General features: G+C 45.3%; 1 protein-coding gene across 1 annotated transcript in view; it reads right to left on the bottom strand.

Annotated features, from left to right (window-relative positions):
- The window catches only part of HOATZ (HOATZ cilia and flagella associated protein), a 120913-nt gene extending 103544 nt beyond the window's left edge, over window positions 1-17369 (bottom strand). The window contains exon 1 of the mRNA XM_073602418.1: window positions 17130-17369. Within this exon, the coding sequence (XP_073458519.1) occupies window positions 17130-17307 (178 nt within the window). The 5' untranslated portion in view covers window positions 17308-17369. The remainder of the gene's footprint in view (window positions 1-17129) is intronic.
- Window positions 17370-19811: the final 2442 nt, after the last annotated feature.

The following is a 19811-nucleotide window of genomic DNA, read 5'->3' as shown; positions in this document are numbered from 1 at the left end:
CGGTCACACAAAGTTGTCAGGAAAATCCGATCGTTCTGAACGCGGTGACGTAAAACGCGTATGTCGGGACTATAAACGGGGCAGTGGCCAATAGCTTTCATCTCTTTATTTATTCTGAGCATGCGTGGCACTTTGTCCGTCGGATTTGTGTACACACGATCGGAATTTCCGACAACGGATTTTGTTGTCGGAAAATTTTATCTCCTGCTCTCCAACTTTGTGTGTCGGAAAATCCAATGGAAAATGTCCGATGGAGGCCACACACGGTCGGAATTTCCGACAACACGCTCCGATCGGACATTTTCCATCGGAAAATCCGACCATGTGTACGGGGCATTAGCATTTATTGATTGGTTTGCACAAAAGTTATAGCGTATACAAAATAGAGGATAGTTTTAGGGCATTTTTATTAATAATTTTTTTTTTTACTAGTAATGGCGGCAATCATTTTTTATCGTGACTGCGACATTATGGCGGACAGATCGGACACTTTTGGCGCTATTTTGGGACCATTCACATTTATACAGCGATCAGTGCGATTAAAAATGCATCGATGACTGGCAGTGAAGGGGTTAACCACTAGGGGGCGCTGTAGGGGTTAAGTGTGTCCTAGGGAGTGATTCTAACAGTGGGGGGAGGGGCTATGTGTGACACGACACTGATCACCGCTCCTGATTACAGGTAGCTGTGATCAGTGTCCTGCCACTAGGCAGAACGGGAAATGTTTGTTTACATCAGCATTTCCCCGTTCTTCCTCCCCGTGAGACAATCGCGGGTATCCCAGCAGACAGAGTCCACGGGACCCGCGATCACACTCACGGAGCTCGCGGCGGGCGTGCGCGCCCGCAAGCTGCTTTTTAAAGGGCAACGTACAGGTATGTTAATATGCCTGTACATGCCCTCCTGCCAATGTATATCGGCGTGAGCCAGTCAGCAAGCGGTTAAGGTCATCATAGAAGACAAGGGGGCACTCTTTACGCCTAGAGGCCTGGCCAGCTCAGTAGATTGCTTTAAGAAAGGCCTGGATTCTTTCCTAAATGTACATAATATAACTGGGTACTAACATTTATAGGTAAAGTTGATCCAGGGAAAATCAGGAAGGAATTTTTTCCCCTGCTGTAGCAAATTGGATCATGCTTTGCTGGGGTTTTTCACCTTCCTCTGGATCAACTGTGGGTGAAGGACTGTGTATATTGGATTGTATGTATTTTTTTTTCTTATTGGTCGAACTAGATGGACTTGTGTCTTTTTTTTTCAACCTAACTATGCAAGTCCTGACCACTGTAGACCGGGAACATCCCACAAGCTGCAGTTTTGGAGTTGCTATGACTCAGTCATTCATCGATTACAATATGTCACCAGCATCCATTTTTAGTGTGAACCCAGCCTTATGCAGGGACAACATGTTCACTTGCTGCCCAATATATCCCACCCACCTTCAGATGCCATTCTAATGAGATAATCAATGTTATTTGCGTAACGCCTGCCAGTGGTTATAAAGTTATAGCTGATCAGTGTATTTGGGAGCCCTGCCTACCAGCTTTGGGCGTCATAATCCATTTAAAGCACCAGCTCTCACAGCTGTAAAGGGTTAAAATAAATAACTGGCTAAATTGGCCCTAGTATATGAATGTGAGTTAGAGGCCTTAGATTGTAAGCTCCTTGAGGGTAGGGACTGATGTGAATGTACAATGTACAATGTATATGTAAAGCGCTGCGTAAATTGACAGCGCTATTTAAGTACCTTAACCGCTTGCTGACCAGCTCCCGCCGATATACGTCAGCAGAAGGGCACATACAGGCAGATTAACGTACCTGTACATTGCCCTTTTAAGCCGCGTACACACGAGCGGAATGTCCGACAGAAAAGGTCAGACTTAAGCTTTTCATCGTCTATTCTGATCGTGTGTGTGGCTCATCTGACTTTTTTTTTCGAAAATTCTGACGGACCTAGAAATGGAACATGTTCTAAATATTTCCGACGGAACCAATTCCTATCTGGAAAACCGCTGTCTGTATGCTGTTCCGACCAACCAAAAATGACGCATGCTTTGAAGCAAGTACGAGACGGAAGCTATTGGCTACTGGCTATTGAACTTCCTTTTTCTAGACCCGTCATAAGTGTTGTACGTCACCACGTTCTTGACGGTCGGACTTTGGTTTTGACCATGTGTAGGCAAAACCGCTTAAATGGAATTCCGTCGGAGAAACCTTTGGAGTTTATTCCGACGGCAAAACAAGTCGTGTGTACGCAGCATAAGGAGCGGTTCAGGGCGCGTGTGCCCGCCACGACCTCTGTGAGTGTGATCGCAGGTCCCGCGGACTCGATGTCTGCACGGATACCCGCGATCGTCTCACGGAGAAGAAGAGCGGGGAAATAGGGAGCGGTGATCAGTGTCGTGTCACACATAGCCACGCCCCCCCACAGTTAGAATCACTCCCTAGGACACACCTAACCGCTACACTGCCCCTAGTGGTTAACCCCTTCACTGTCAGTCACATTTACACAGTAATCAAGGCATTTTGAATTGCACTGATCGCTGTATAAATGTGATTGGTCTCAAAATCGCGCCAAAAGTGTCCGATCTGTCCGCCATAATATCGCAGTCACGATAAAAATCGCTAATCGCCGCCATTACTAGTAAAGAAAAGATTATTAATAAAAATGCCATAAAACTATCCCCTATCTTGTAGACGCTATAACTTTTGCGGAAACCAATCAATAAACGCTTATTGTGATTTTTTTTTACCAAAAATATGTAGAAGAATACGTATCGGCCTAAACTGAGGAAAAAAAAATATGTTTTTTTTATATATTTTTTGGGAATATTTATTATAGTATAAAGTAAAAAAAAATTTTTTTTTTTTCAAAATTGCTGCTATTTTTTTTGTTTATAGCGCAAAAAATAAAAACCACAGAGGTGATCAAATACCACCAAAAGAAAGCTCTATTTGTGGTGAAATAAGGACGTCAATTTTGTTTGGGAGCCACGTTGCAAGACCACGCAATTGTCAGTTAAAGCGATGCAGTGCCGAATCGCAAAAAGTGCTCTGGTCTTTGGCCAGCCAAATGGTCCAGGGCTTAAGTGGTTAAATAACAATAATAATAATAAAAAAAATCCAATATAATATTCACAAATCACGGATATATACATATAAACAAACACTGGTGTGTTTGGAAACATATTGAGGGCCTGTCATTCTAAAAGGGTTAAAGCGCAACTAAAGGCACTATAGTTACCTCCTCTCTAATGCATGTTCTCCCCAAGTGCTGGTCTTCGGGCATCTCCATTGGCTGGCACGCATGCACAGCTCAGTTTACATGCCGTAGAAAACAGCCAGCAAAGGGGTAGGTGTATTTCATTGCGGGAATGATATTGCATGTCCCTTCTGCAATAAAAGCCCGCCTGCTCTACACTGCTGTAAAAAAAAAAAAAAATCCCAGCTCTAGGTAGTGGAGTCGGTATCTACACGACAATCCTAAGGATTGCACCTTTAAGAAATAAGTCAGCTATGGCAGTTCCTATATTTCTCTCTGAAAGGTCTCCTTTAACCTCCCTGCTACACTCTTGTTAATAACATTGCTGCAGGTAGCCCATTATCTACACACAAGACGGTTCTTCACAGCAATTTCACTTTTCATTTGAAATAATTCAATGTGTGGAATCAACAAGTAAAGGCAAATGTGTATTGATTTCTTTAATTATGTATTCCTGACAAGGCTGTTTCAGCTTAAGTGTCATTTTAGTGAACCCAAGGCCTTTTTAATGTAGCGATTAGAGAATTAATGGTCATGTAAGGTCTTCAGAAGCTCAGGATGCTTTGCTTACCATAGGAAACAGCATTCTAGATGGGCAGCTTTCTCCATGTACTGCAGCTCACTGTGACAGTCCTAAATTGGAACAGCAATCAATACAATTTCATTTAAAAGTCCATTGTGCCTTTTATTTTCATTAACATGCTTCTGGATTCCCTTTAGAGAAAATCTATTTCTTTAGGTGTGTTAACTATGGAAATCTGTGCCCTGCTAAGCCCACATACCAGAAGATTTATTTTTTAAATAAAAATCTAATAACTAGTCCTGGTGTAATAAAATTCTAAAAGGAAGCAATATCTTGTTTCAATAGAACATTCAATTGGGTTTATTTTGATTGGTGATCAGGGGAGGTAAAAACGGGCGGCTGAGCAACAGTTTTATCACCTCCCAGCTGCCTACCTGAATTGTAAAACAGCAGCCGGACGGGGCTGTAGACATGGCTGTGATAATTTTAACTCAGGGTGTAGATTTTAACAGGCATCACCACCTGTCAAACTCGTCCATCAAGGACAATGGGTCTGCGCTGTAACTGCCTGCAATTGCGGTGCAGTAGTGCCACATTATAGGATTAAATCAGGGGGTGCCTGTCAAATGTTCTCGGAAAAGCAATCTGAATGTGGATCACTCTTCAAAGGGCACCTTTTATTATAGGAAGAGTCTAGAAAAGGTTAATTGTGCCTAGGCGTTTCCCTAGAAAATGTACCTTTTGTCTGGAATTCCTGCAGGAATGGAGCAGTGTACTTCTTGGTATGTGAGGAGGATGCCTATGCCTTCCTGTTTAATAGCCTGTCGGTCTAGTATGGGATGTAAGGCACTGCAGTCTATGACTGCTAGTCTAAGGAGATTTGGACTACTGTGCTGCTCATTATTCTCCCGTCTCAAGGCTCTGAAATGAGGAAGCAAAGCCCTGCCTCTACCAAGATGTCCACCTCCATACAGAGAAATAGTGCAGAACAAAGACATAGTGGGGTTGATTTACTAAAACTAGAGAGTGCAAAATCTGGTTCAGCTCTGCATGGTAGCCAATCAGCTTCTAACTTCACCTTGTTAGGTGAGAGTAACTGTTCTGTGCAATGGTATTGCACAGAGTGGCCCCGATCCTCCTCTTCTGGGGTTCACCTCTTCTCATTGTGCCACCATGGGAAGTCGCTTCCTATTGCAGCACACCTGTGAGCAGGGGCGGTCTGTCCATTAAGGGCGCACGGGCACTGCTCCCGCTATCCACCCCACTCCCCTATATGAATAATGTATAGATTCATGCACAGCATGAATCTATCCAAGCCCACCCCCTATTCATGCGTCCGGCCCCTTTCAGGACGCCGGGTGCATGAATTACAGCGGCGGGGGTGTATTTATGAAGCACCCGATTAGGCCAACAGGCTTCAAAATAGGGTGGACTCGTGGCGCAGAGCACTGACCTCGGAGCCCACACAGGTGTGTTAGAAAAGCAAATGAATTTGCTCAGTTTCTAACACTGAATCGCCTCTCCGCCAATCAGGAAGCACGGGTCTGATACCCATCACCTGATTGGCTGAAAGGACAGGCGATCCTACTGGATGCCTAGCAGGAGGAAAGAAGAGACACACGGCGGAAGAAAGGAGGACACAGGAGCTGCCGTCTGACCCGCCGCCCGTCTCCCAGCTCGCTGCTGCCTGACCAGCGACCCATCCCACAGCTCACCGCTGCCCGTCCCACAGCTGCCTGACCCGTCACCAAGATGGGGTAGGCGTAGGCGAGCGGGGGTGCTGGTTGAATGCTGCCGGGGGGGGGGGGTTAGGGTTGTGCTGGTTGGGTACTGTATGGGGGTCAAAGTGGCTGTAATTGATGGACACAATGAGGTTGCACTGCAATTGATGGACACAAAGAGGTTGCAATTGATGGGCACAGTGAGGCTGCATATGATGGACACAGTGAGGTTTCAATTTATGTGCACGGTGGCTTCCATTTTCTGGGCAGAGTGGCTGCAATTGATGGGCACAGTGAGGCTGCAATTGATGTTTTTTTCAGTATTTTTCTGAACTTTTCCAGTTTGTTTGCGTCCCCCCAAAAATTTGGAGCACCAGCCGCCACTGCCTCGGAGTTCGACTCCAAGCCATGCTGCCTGCATCCAAAGACACAGGCATCGCGACTTGTCCCCACCCTCCACTCCCTCATTACAGGATTTGACCAACAGCAGTGGGAGCCAATGGCTCCTGCTGTCTCAGCAACACCTGTGAGAGCGGGGAGAGCCGCCACTACAGACGGGCACAGCGCTGGATCAAGTGAGGAATTAGGTAAGTATAAGGGGGTAGGGGTGGAGCCGATACAGGTACTGGAACATTTTTTTTACCTTAATGCAGGAAATGCTGATGTTTTTTAGCTTGTCAAAGCTACTTCTTCTGTTCTGGTGCATATCAGGAAAATATCCACACTAGTCAAGCCTTATTGTCATTCCACTACACGTAAGAACATACAGTAGAATGATAAAAAATGGGGTTGTGACCTGTCCACCCACTTTTAAAAGGGTGCACTGACATGCCTCCATCCCAATAGATGCAGAAAAAATGAGAGGATAGAAGCGGGACTTTGTGTGAGGCATGTTGGTGGATGTGTCCACTTGGGGATATGCTATGGTAAGATGTCTGGGGTGAGTCCTGTACATAATAATAATATCCACAGAGAATATTACAAGGTAATAATGGTATAAAAGTTTAATAACATAGATCCTAGAACCAAATACAATCGTGAATGGACACATTTTAGGCCACAATTGAGCATGTTATAGACAGTATATTTACAGACATAATTCAAATACTGGTTGTACAGTTGCAAGAGAGAATACATTGTACAGTAATTTAATATGTGCATCAATAGTTATTAACTCTACGCGTTTCTTGGCTTATAACCAATCATCAGGAGTCCAATGCAATTTGGCTGCATTAAAACAATAAATGTCTGTTAGTATATGGACATAAATATAGAGGAAAGATACAGTGGGGATGTAGATTTCTAATATACTCACAAATAATGCATTGGTCGAAAGTGACCCGTACACTAGAGTGCAGCATTGGTCTGGGTCTACTTAGTCTCCCCCGGGGTTGAGGCGAAGAGCACGCCCCAAGAAACCGTCGGCCTCGGCTAACAAATCGGCCAAAGCACCCAAAGGGGCCGCCAGGCAGGGACAAACAACGAGGCCGATTTAATACAGAGAGATAACTGTGAAGACAAAAAGAGGAGGTGTGTGAGGAAAGAACAAAATGTAAGGGGTAAAGAGTGAATGTAAAGGGAAAGACTTTAGTGAAAGACCAAAAAATGAGTGAGTGTCAGTGTGTGAGGAGAAACCAGAAAGCGAAAGAGGAGTGTTGAAGTGTGAGTAGGATAAGGTGTATGTGCGGCTGAAGAAGCCACTGATGTCAGTGGAGCAGAGTGGAGGCGTGCAGGAGAGTTACCTGTAGTGGGAATGCCGGGCCAAGCTAAATGCCCCAAAAGAACGTGGCGAGACCTCGAGGTGCCCGGCCAGTGACAGCCGTTAAAAAGCCACGGGCCAGGGGCGTGCTCACGCCAACGTCATGTGCGGGCGTGATGATGCAAACGGGGGGGGAGGGGCAGCCAAGGGACACATGCGGCCACCTCCCAACCCCGCAGCGTCAAAGCCCTAGGTGGTGTACCACTGAAAATCCCGCTAAGCGGTAGCCAACGGCGCCGCAAGTGGGACATGGAGAGCATGACGCCGATGCGCCAAGGTCAGGGCCCGCCCCCGTCATATGACAGGACAGGTGACGGGTCATGACCTGGGCGCATCGCAACCCCGGGATATGGACCAGATCGATCCCAGCACCAACTGCATCAAGGGAGTAATTAAATATGATTCAATTCAGGGCTAAAGTTGTTGTCTTTGTTTTTGTTTTTGTTGTTTCTCTTTAGTGATTCAATTCAGGGCTAAAGCTGTTTACATTTCACACTTTTCTGCATATTGATTTATTCAGTGCAAGATATAGTGTTTATTTTGTCATTTTCTTTGCTAATATTGATTTAATTCAAGGCAAAGATTATTTGCTTTCGTATCTCCGGTTTAGTTTTTTCTTCTTTTTTCTTTTTCTTTCTCCCAATTTTCGTTCCCTTATTAACACATGATTCCTCATTATAGTTCATACATTTTATTTAATTACTCCCTTGATGCAGTTGGTGCTGGGCAGGCCCCTGGCCCGCGGCTTTTTAAGGGCTGTCACTGGCCGGGCACCTCGAGGTCTCGCCACGTTCTTTTGGGGCATTTAGCTTGGCCCGGCATTCCCACTACAGGTAACTCTCCTGCACGCCTCCACTCTGCTCCACTGACATCAGCAGTGGCTTCTTCAGCCGCACATACACCTTATCCTACTCAGACTTCAACACTCCTCTTTCGCTTTCTGGTTTCTCCTCACACACTGACACTCACTCATTTTTTGGTCTTTCACTAAAGTCTTTCCCTTTAAATTCACTCTTTATCCCTTACATTTTGTTCTTTCCTCACACACCTCCTCTTTTTGTCTTCACAGTTATCTCTCTGTATTAAATCGGCCTCGTTGTTTGTCCCTGCCTGGCGGCCCCTTTGGGTGCTTTGGCCGATTTGTTAGCCGAGGCCGACGGTTTCTTGGGGCGTGCTCTTCGCCTCAACCCCGGGGGAGACTAAGTAGACCCAGACCAATGCTGCACTCTAGTGAACGGGTCACTTTCGACCAATGCATTATTTGTGAGTATATTAGAAATCTACATCCCCACTGTATCTTTCCTCTATATTTATGTCCATATACTAACAGACATTTATTGTTTTAATGCAGCCAAATTGCATTGGACTCCTGATGATTGGTTATAAGCCAAGAAACGAATAGAGTTAATAACTATTGATGCACATATTAAATTACTGTACAATGTATTCTCTCTTGCAACTGTACAACCAGTATTTGAATTATGTCTGTAAATATACTGTCTATAACATGCTCAATTGTGGCCTAAAATGTGTCCATTCACGATTGTATTTGGTTCTAGGATCTATGTTATTAAACTTTTATACCATTATTACCTTGTAATATTCTCTGTGGATATTATTATTATGTACAGGACTCACCCCAGACATCTTACCATAGCATATCCCCAAGTGGACACATCCACCAACATGCCTCACACAAAGTCCCGCTTCTATCCTCTCATTTTTTTTCATACAGTAGAATGAAATATCATATCTCACAGGGCCACGGTGCTACATACAAATTAAACATAATTATAAGTAGCATAGGCACCCTAATCCAATCATCATGGAAAGGCAGATGCTGATTGTCCAAAAACAGGTTGGGAGGTATGAAAGTTGTGTTTAAGTTTTATAATCCCATCCATGGTGTCAGGAAGTCTGTATAGATATTAAACCTTCAATTTATATGGCTAAAAGGTATGAATTGTTGTCAAATTGCCGAGGAAAGCTTGAGCTCAGGAAGATTTTACCCTCTTCATGACCAGGCCATTTTTTTGCTATTCAGTACTGCACTACTTCAAGTGATATTTGTGTGGTAATTCAACACTGTATCCAAATGAAATTTATATTATTTTTTTCACACAAATAAAGCTTTCTGTTGGTGGTATTTGATCACCACTGTGTTTTTTTTCTTTTTTGCGATATAAACGATAAAAGACTGCTAATTTAACCACTTCAGCCCCGGAAGATTTTACCCGCTTCCTGACCAGAGCACTTTTTGCGATTCGACACTGTGTCGCTTTAACTGACAACTGCACGGTCGTGCGACGATGCACCCAAACAAAATCAACATCTTTTTTTTTCCCCACAAATAGAGCTTTCTTTTGCTGGTATTTGATCACCTCTGCGGTTTTTATTTTTTGCGCTATAAACAAAAAAAAGAGCATCAATTTTGAAAAAAAAAAAACAACCAATATTTTTTACTTTTTGCTATAATAAATATCCCCCAAAAATAAATAAAAAAAACAATTTTTGTCCTCAGTTTAGGCCGATATGTATTCTTCTACATATTTTTGGTAAAAAAAAAAAAAAAAAATCGCAATAAGAGTATATTGATTGGTTTGCGCAAAAGTTATAGCGTCTACAAAATAGGGGATAGTTGTATGGCTTTTTTATTCTTAAATTTTTTTTTACTAGTAATGGCGGCGATTTTTATAGGGACTGCGACATTATGGCGGACACGTCAGACAATTTTGACACATTTATGGGATCTATAAAATTGCATTGATTACTGTGAAAATGTCACTGGCAGTGAAGGGGTTAACCACTGGGGGGGCAGTGAAAGGGTTAAGTGTGTCCTAGTGTGTTCTAACTGAAGGGGGAGGGGACTGTGCAGGGGAGATGACAGATCGCTGTTCATACTCTGTATGAACAAACGATCAGTCTCTTCTCCCCTCAGAGAACCAGAAACTGTGTGTTTAAACACACAGATCCCCATTCTCGGTGCGCCCGGAGCGATCGCGGGAGCCCGGCGGTGATCGTGACCGCTAGGCACTCGCATTGGCTCCGTAGGCCAGTTAACGACATAACATGACGGCGATTCGCGCAGCCGAGCCATGTTGCCGCAGTACAACTGCGGCGGCTGGTCGGCATGCGGTTAAAAAACAAAACAAAAACAATATTTTTTAACTTTCTGCTATAAAACATATCCAATAAAAATAAAAATGTCTTCATAAATGTTGGCCAAAACGTATTCTGCTACATGTTTTGATTAAAAAAAAAAAAAAAAATTCCAATAAGTGTATATTGATTGGTTTGCATGAAAGTTATAGCCCCTACAAACTACGATATACAGTATATCCTGGAATTTTTATTTATTTATTTTTTAAACTAGTGATGGCGGTGATCAGCAATTCATAATGGGACTGTGCGCTGAGCAATATGACACTAACTGATGCTGGGGGGTGAGCTGGCTAACTGCCACTGACATCACCAGTGACATGAATACAGTGATCAGTGATAATATTAAACCCTATCACTTTACTAATGACATTGGCATGGAAGGGGGTAACATCAGGGTGATCAAGGGGTTAAATGTGTGCCTATGTGTAATATGTGTAAAGTGTGCTGCTTTTACTAATGGATAGCTACGTTTCTCATCCCTGCTTTGTAGGGATGAGAAACAGAAAGATTGTTTCCTCTGTACAGAGCTCTGTGTTGATTGTCAACAGAGAGCTCTGGGCTGTGACTGTACACCGTGAATCATTGGCTGGAACTTGCTGACAGGCTCCCACTGTGTACAATCACAGCGTGTGCCAGGCGGGCAGGTGGTCGGGACGTGGTTAAAATGATATTATATATGGGAGACAGATGGTGTTGAAGGCCCATTCAAGGATGATTCTATCAGTCTGACATAGACGGCATCTTTCAAGACTCTTGCAAACCATTTCTCCTCCCTGTCCAAAATTGCAACCTTAATGTCCTCAAAAGAATGTTCCTCTTCCTTATGGTGTAGGAAAACTGCCGATTCTTTTTTTTTTTTTTTTTGTAAATTCTTTTTTTTAAAGGTTTTTTAAACATAGAAAAACATACATACAAACATTGAACATAATAAACATTCAGCACTACAATTCCCAGGACCAATGTACAATGCAACTCCCATACCAAATAATAACAGACATCAGAAATCCTTCCATATTATACCCCAGTAAAGGGGGAAAAAAGGAGAAGGGGGAGGACATATACAATGTACAATCATTATATGCAGTATGATATCCCCAAATAGCAGTAGTAAAAGAGGTTATAGGTTCCCATCTAGGCTTACACAAGCCTCACTACCTGCCACATAGTTCATCTATTCACCAGGAGGCAATTAATCTGATGCAGTTGAATTGTCATCTATCCAGCCACCCCACACCTTTTTAAACTTATCTGGTACCCCTCTACTGAGATATATAGTTTCATACAGCAGTAGAGCCTTGTTAATCAATGCCTTCCAGGCCATGAGGGTAGGAGCCAACGGTTTCTTCCACGATAAGATAATCACTTTGCAATCATAGTACAAGAGCAATGTGAGTAGACTACGGATCACATTTTTGGGTGCTAATGTGTCCACCAAGCCCAACAAACAAATTTCAATAGATGTGCAAAAGCAATTGTGGTTACCGACCTAACAAAGTCCATCACACCCACCCAGAACCGCTGGATGTGCGGGCAGAGCCAAAAAATATGCAAAAAATCTGCTCCAGGTGCATCACACTTCCAGCAGTTCGAGGGGTGCGCAGGAAAGATCCATGCTAATTTAGCGGGGGTGTAGTATATCCTATGAAGAAACTTGAACTGTATCAGGTGATCACAGCCGCGACCAGTCTGGCAAATATGGTGCTACAGACATCATCCCAGTCATCATTGTCAAGCTGTGGGAAATCCAGCATCCAGGCAGCACAACAGGACGTGAGAAGCTTTGTAGTGTCAGTGAACAGTTCCTTATATATAGTAGATAAGGCTTTGGGTAGTTCCTTGACCCTGAGTAGTGATTCCAGGTCACCAGTCCGCACATTTAGGGTGGAGGACCCAAACTGATTCTTGACCTGTAGAATCTGCTCACCTATGCTGGTCCATTTGTTTGTTGAGAGGTTGTTTTGTCTCCCCAGTGTACAGTTCTTTGAGTTCTTCACTACAATGGACCACATACAAACCCACAGAAAACAAATGTCCTTTGTGGAAAACAAACCAAGAACCCCAGTAATGCAAGAAAGAGTAACAAACATCTAACCACCATTCTATCCTAGGTGTCCCCTGTGAAAAAAATTACCTTAGGTTGCTCTAGCCATTCTGTCTGATACTTATGCCGTGTAAACACGAGCGGACGTTTCGACCGGACTGGTCCGACGGAACTAATCCGTCAGACAATCCGACCATGTGTGGGCTTCATCGGACCTTCAGCTGACTTTTTCTGTCAAAAATCAGATGGACTTTAGATTTGGAACACATTTCAAATCTTTCCAACGGACTTGAAAAATCAGTTCGTCTGTATGCTAGTCCGATGGACAAAAAAGGACACAAGGGCAGCTATTGGCTACTGTCCATGAACTTCCTTATTCTAATCCCTTCGTACCTCATCATGTTCAAACCAACGGACTTTCAAACGGACTTTAGTCCGTTCGTGTGTGGGCAAGTCCGGTCGTCTGAAAGTCCGTCATAACTCAGTCGAAAGTCCGTCAGAGAGACTGTCGGACCTTTGATGCTGAAAAGTCTGCCCATGTGTACGCGGCTTTAGGCTGCATTGACAAGGAGTGTATAAGTGAATAACAACACAAACACCTACTTTTTTATAAATGCCAGTCATCAGTGAGATGAAAGGTCATTATCAGAGATGTTCTTGAAGCATAAGTGCAGACTTGCACAATCAAACATTATTGTAGATGGATTTACATATGAACAACTACACACAAAAAAGTATTATGCTATTCTACAAAGACATTGCATCAATTTTGGTTTAACGAGAACCTGTCATTATAGAAATAATGACACTGTCATCACCAATGTATTTGTTGAAGGCTTACAGTATGTTCAGTGATTTCCAGAATAGTCTCAAGATCACACATTGGGGGTTATTTACTAAAACTGGAGAGTGCAAAATCTGGTGCAACTGCATAGAAGCCAATCAGCTTCCAGGTTTTATTGCCAAAGCTTAACTGAACAAGCTGAAGTTTGAAGCGGATTGGCTACCATGCACGGTGGCACCAAGTGCTGTGCTACAGCACTGGCTGCACAAAATCCTGGCCAGACACATTATGGGCCATGTAAGTATATCCAGGTTTAACCTTCAGTTATTGCTAAAGTCTACCTCAAAGTACTAATTCTTGAATCTGAACTCCAGGATAAGCAAATCATGTCTAAATACAAGAGCCATGCATATTACCTGAATCTTGGTGTGCTTTGTGTATTTCTTCCAGATCTGTGCAGTAATCCAGTGTAAAACATTACCTCTGTGCAGGAGCTTCTTGTAATAAAGACCGCTCACCGCCACTCTATCTCCTGGTGCTGGGTGACAGGTCTTGTCTCCGCCCCCTCCTGTAGTTTTCTGCAGACAGCCTGTAGTAGATGGAGCCTGCTGAGCCCCTCCCACAGCTCTTCCCTCTGCACAGACTATGTACAGCACAGTGATGATGTCACTGCTACTTTTATATGATAATATCTAGGTATGCAAAGGCATTTGGTGCTCTCAGAGTAGAATTAGGCTTATCCTTAAAGCCTATTGAGCAATACAGTATATTAAAATTAAAGTGTTTGTGTCTGGAGTTCAGCTTAAAAATGGATATAAAGGTTGGAACTGACTTTAGGCTCACTGGTCCCCCCTTGCAACTGCCTTAAAAAGAGTCACACAAAGACTTACCGCTTCTTCCACTTTACTTCCATTTCAGTAAGTTATCCACGGACTAAAAAGAGACTCTGCCTCACACAGATCCATTGCTGCAGTTAGTGGACAGAAGTGATTGGACACAGGGAGTATGAAGGAGATCAGGCATGACAGGTGACAGCTACAGGGGGTACCGACAGATATAAAGCCTATTTTTAACTTTTGAGCCCCAATAAAGCTTCCTGTCACCCCCAGAACCCCCCTGTATAGCACACACCCTCCTTTCCTTCCAACAATCCCACCAACATATTGATCTGTCACTGAGACTAATCAGGTATCTCATTTTTTTTAATGTCAGTGTTTGCATATGACTAGACACTGTCATGTGACATCACTGGAGGGAGGAGCTCATCGTGTGCAGAAGAACCAAAAGGATGAACTCCGATTGGTGGTACTTATTGCTTAAATGAGGACAAATGTCTCCATTATTCCCCTTTTATTCAATGGAAATAGAGTTTTATGAATGACATACTCCTCCTGTTACCCCCGGATGTCAGTGTGCTCTGGGTGTATACCGATCCTTGTCACCTCGGAATGTCAGTGTGCTCTGGGTGTATATTGAACCTTGTCACCCCAGGATGTCAGTGTGCTCTGGGTGTATACTGATCTATGTCACCCCCGGATGTCAGTGTGCTCTGGGAGTATATCGATCCTTGTCACCTCGGAATGTCAGTGTGCTCTGGGTGTATATTGAACCTTGTCACCCCAGGATGTCAGTGTGCTCTGGGTGTATATTGATCCTTGTCACCCCCGGATGTCAGTGTGCTCTGGGTGTATACCGATCCTTGTCACCTCGGAATGTCAGTGTGCTCTGGGTGTATATTGATCCTTGTCACCTCAGAATGTCAGTGTGCTCTGGGTGTATATTGATCCTTGTCACCCCCGGATGTCAGTGTGCTCTGGGTGTATATTGATCCTTGTCACCCCGGGATGTCAGTGTGCTCTGGGTGTATATTGATCCTTGTCACCTCGGAATGTCAGTGTGCTCTGGGTGTATATCGATCCTTGTCACCCCAGGATGTCAGTGTGCTCTGGGTGTATATTGATCCTTGTCACCTCGGAATGTCAGTGTGCTCTGGGTGTATATTGATCCTTGTCACCCCAGGATGTCAGTGTGCTATGGGTGTATATTGATCCTTGTCACCCCCGGATGTCAGTGTGCTCTGGGTGTATATTAATCCTTGTCACCCCCAGATGTCAGTGTGCTCTGGGTGTATATTGATCCTTGTCACCCCGGGATGTCAGTGTGCTCTGGGTGTATATTGATCCTTGTCACCCCCGGATGTCAGTGTGCTCTGGGTGTATATCGATCCTTGTCACCCCCGGATGTCAGTGTGCTCTGGGAGTATATCGATCCTTGTCACCTCGGAATGTCAGTGTGCTCTGGGTGTATATTGATCCTTGTCACCCCAGGATGTCAGTGTGCTCTGGGTGTATATTGATCCTTGTCACCCCGGGATGTCAGTGTGCTCTGGGTGTATATTGATCCTTGTCACCTCGGAATGTCAGTGTGCTCTGGGTGTATATTGATCCTTGTCACCCCCGGATGTCAGTGTGCTCTGGGTGTATATTGATCCTTGTCACCCCGTATGTCAGTGTGCTCTGGGTGTATATTAATCCTTGTCACCCCCAGATGTCAGTGTGCTCTGGGTGTATATTGATCCTTGTCACCCCCGTATGTCAGTGTGCTCTGGGTGTATATTAATCCTTGTCACCCCCAGATGTCAGTGTGCTCTGGGTGTATATTGATCCTTGTCACCCCCGTATGTCAGTGTGCTCTGGGTGTGTATTGATCCTTGTCACCCCTGTATGTCAGTGTGCCCTGGGTGTATATTGATCCTTGTCACCCCCGTATGTCAGTGTGCTCTGGGTGTATATTGATCCTTGTCACCCCGGGATGTCAGTGTGCTCTGGGTGTATATTGATCCTTGTCACCCCGGGATGTCAGTGTGCTCTGGGTGTATATTGATCCTTGTCACCCCCGTATGTCAGTGTGCCCTGGGTGTATATTGATCCTTGTCACCCCCGTATGTCAGTGTGCTCTGGGTGTATATTGATCCTTGTCACCCCGGGATGTCAGTGTGCTCTGGGTGTGTATTGATCCTTGTCACCTCGGAATGTCAGTGTGCTCTGGGTGTATATTGATCCTTGTCACCCCGGGATGTCAGTGTGCTCTGGGTGTATATTGATCCTTGTCACCCCGGGATGTCAGTGTGCTCTGGGTGTGTACTGATCCTTGTCACCCCCCTATGTCAGTGTGCCCTGGGAGTATATTGATCCTTGTCACCCCCGTATGTCAGTGTGCTCTGGGTGTATATTGATCCTTGTCACCCCGGGATGTCAGTGTGCTCTGGGTGTATATTGATCCTTGTCACCCCCGTATGTCAGTGTGCTCTGGGTGTATATTGATCCTTGTCACCCCAGGATGTCAGTGTGCTCTGGGTGTATATTGATCCTTGTCACCCCCGGATGTCAGTGTGCTCTGGGTGTATATTGATCCTTGTCACCCTAATGTCAGTGTGCTCTGGGTGTATATTGATCCTTGTCACCCCGGGATGTCAGTGTGCTCTGGGTGTATATTGATCCTTGTCACCCCCGTATGTCAGTGTGCTCTGGGTGTATATTGATCCTTGTCACCCCCGTATGTCAGTGTGCCCTGGGTGTATATTGATCCTTGTCACCCCCGTATGTCAGTGTGCCCTGGGTGTATATTGATCCTTGTCACCCCCGTATGTCAGTGTGCTCTGGGTGTATATTGATCCTTGTCACCCCCGTATGTCAGTGTGCTCTGGGTGTATATCGATCCTTGTCACCCTAATGTCAGTGTGCTCTGGGTGTATATTGATCCTTGTCACCCCGGGATGTCAGTGTGCTCTGGGTGTGTATTGATCCTTGTCACCTCGGAATGTCAGTGTGCTCTGGGTGTATATTGATCCTTGCCCCTCCCCCTCCTGTCCATCACTCACCCAGTCTTGGCTCCCCGGCCGGCCGCAGTCTCTGCTTCATGTTCCCGGACACCAGCCTGGACTCCAGCGGGGGTTGCAGAGTCAGGGAGCTCCAGAAGATTTTACTGCACAGGACATCCCGCTCCGAAGACCCGGCGAACACCATGAGATCCGCACCGAGCTCCTCCGGGCTCTCCATGCTGCGATGTTTATGGCGGAAGTCTCTGTTACTGTGGAAACAGACGCTGCGCAGACTCAGTGCGATCAGTGCCTATACCGGCATCGTGGCGCTCCCTGCTGCCCCGTACCGATACCTGCTAGACTTCAATCGCAGGACTCTGTGTGCACGGCGCCCCCTGCTAGGCTTGCTGCGAATTTGTCTTCTGATGGCATACATCATGACTGGAGCTTGTCACTCCTGACATATCACATGAATGGAGACCTTCCACTCACCCTGACAAGAGCACTCAATGTATATCCTCAATATATGCACTGCTTAGGGTGGGAGCTTAGCTTTTGCTGCCAGTGATCTCTGCCATCCTATCATGCTGAATCTATGACAGGATCAGAGCCTGTTCACCACACTCAGAGACTATCATCTCAATGAGGAACTTTTACAAGGCAGTGCCCAGTTATAATAGAAGTTTAGTCACCTTTACATTTTCCTGGGTATTCTTAGTGTTGTGGAAAATGCCTGATGCTTACAGAGCTCAATAATTCAAGCTGGAATATACACACAATTGAAAGAGTCAGAGCCCTCCTCGCCCATGTACAGCCCTCCTCATCCATGTACAGCCCCCTCCTCATCCATGTACAGCCCTCCTCACCCATGTACAGCCCTCCTCACCCATGTACACCCTCCTCACCCATGTACACCACTCCTCACCCATGTACAGCCCTCCTCACCCATGTACACCCTCCTCACCCATGTACACCACTCCTCACCCATGTACACCACTCCTCACCCATCATGTACAGCCCTCCTCACCCATGTACACCCTCCTCACCCATGTACATCACTCCTCACCCATGTACAGCCCTCCTCACCCATGTACAGCCCTCCTCACCCATGTACATCTCTCCTCACCCATGTACAGCCCTCTTCACCCATGTACACCCCTCCTCACCCATGTACAGCCCTCCTTCCTCATCCATGTACACCTCCCCTCACCCATGTACATCCCTCCTCACCCATGTACAGCCCTTTTCACCCATGTACACTCCTCCTCACCCATGTACAGCCCTCCTCACCCATGTACACTCTCCTCACCCATGTACAGCCCTCCTCACCCATGTACACCCTCCTCACCCATGTACACAACTCCTCACCCATGTACAGCCCTCCTCACCCATGTACAGCCCTCCTCACCCAGGTACATATCTCCTCACCCATGTACAGCCCTCTTCACCCATGTACACCCCTCCTCACCCATGTACAGCCCTCCTTCCTCATCCATGTACACCCCTTCTCACCCATGTACATCCCTGCTCACCCATGTACAGCCCTCTTCACCCATGTACACCCTTCCTCACCCATGTACAGCCCTCCTTCCTCACCCATGTACACCCCTCCTCATCCATGTACACCCCTCCTCACCCATGTACAGCCCTCCTTCCTCATCCATGTACACCCCTCCTCACCCATGTACATCCCTCCTCACCCATGTACAGCCCTCTTCACCCATGTACACCCTCCTCACCCATGTACAGCCCTCCTTCCTCACCCATGTACACCCCTCCTCACCCATGTACACCTCTCCTCACTCATGTACACCCCTCCTCATCCATGTACACCCCTCCATATGTAGGACTCTGTCCATATATTCAGTCAGAGAATACAGAGTCTATTTATCAGTGGTTTCACCCAAGATTTACTCAACTTCCATCCAAGATTCACTAATTTTTAAGGAAATTTTTTGGTAAAAGAGTCAGAATCATGGGTAAAAGTTGTGTGAATCTTGAGTGAAAACATTAATAAATAGAACCCCATGTGTGTCTGAAAGGAAATACATTCTGCTGTGGCATCCTTTCCACAAACGCATAGTATTCTTCAGAGCCTGTATCATGCATTAAATGTTTATTAGTCTGGTCTAAACCATAAACTTCCTTTTAAAGACCTTTTCTGACCAAAATAATGAATTCCTTCCCCCTGTATATACAGCCATAACATTATGACCACCCACCTAATATTGAGTATGTCATCCTTTTGCCACCAAAACAACCCTGACCCTTTCAGACATGGACTCCACTAGACCACTGAAGGTATGCTGTGATATCTGGCTCCAAGCCGTAAGTAGCAGATCTTTTAAGTCCTGTAAGTTTTGAGGTGGAGCCTCCATGGATTGGTCTTGTTTTTCCAACACATCCCTCAGATGCTCAATTGGATTGGGATCTGGACAATTTGGAGACCAAGTCCATCCCTCAAACTCACTGCTGTGTTCCTCAAGCTATTCTTGAACCATTTTTGCAGTGTGGCCACTGCCATCAGGGAATACCATGGGAATACCATTTCCATGAAGGGGCAACAGTTTAGGTAGGTGGTACATGTCAAAGCAACATCCATGAATGGTAGGGCCCAGGGCTGGATCTAGACTGTCTAATGTGGCGGTTCAGTTAAAAATGTCAGGGGGTAGAGGATGGGAGGTCAGCAGGGCAGAGGATAGGATCAGCAATTTGTAGGGCAGTGTACAGAAGCCAATAACT

This window comes from Aquarana catesbeiana, linkage group LG10, assembly GCF_042186555.1.
Source record: "Aquarana catesbeiana isolate 2022-GZ linkage group LG10, ASM4218655v1, whole genome shotgun sequence".
NCBI lineage: Eukaryota > Metazoa > Chordata > Amphibia > Anura > Ranidae > Aquarana > Aquarana catesbeiana.
The sequence above is the reverse complement of the archived record's forward strand: the minus strand, read 5'-3'. Positions and strand labels throughout refer to the sequence as shown.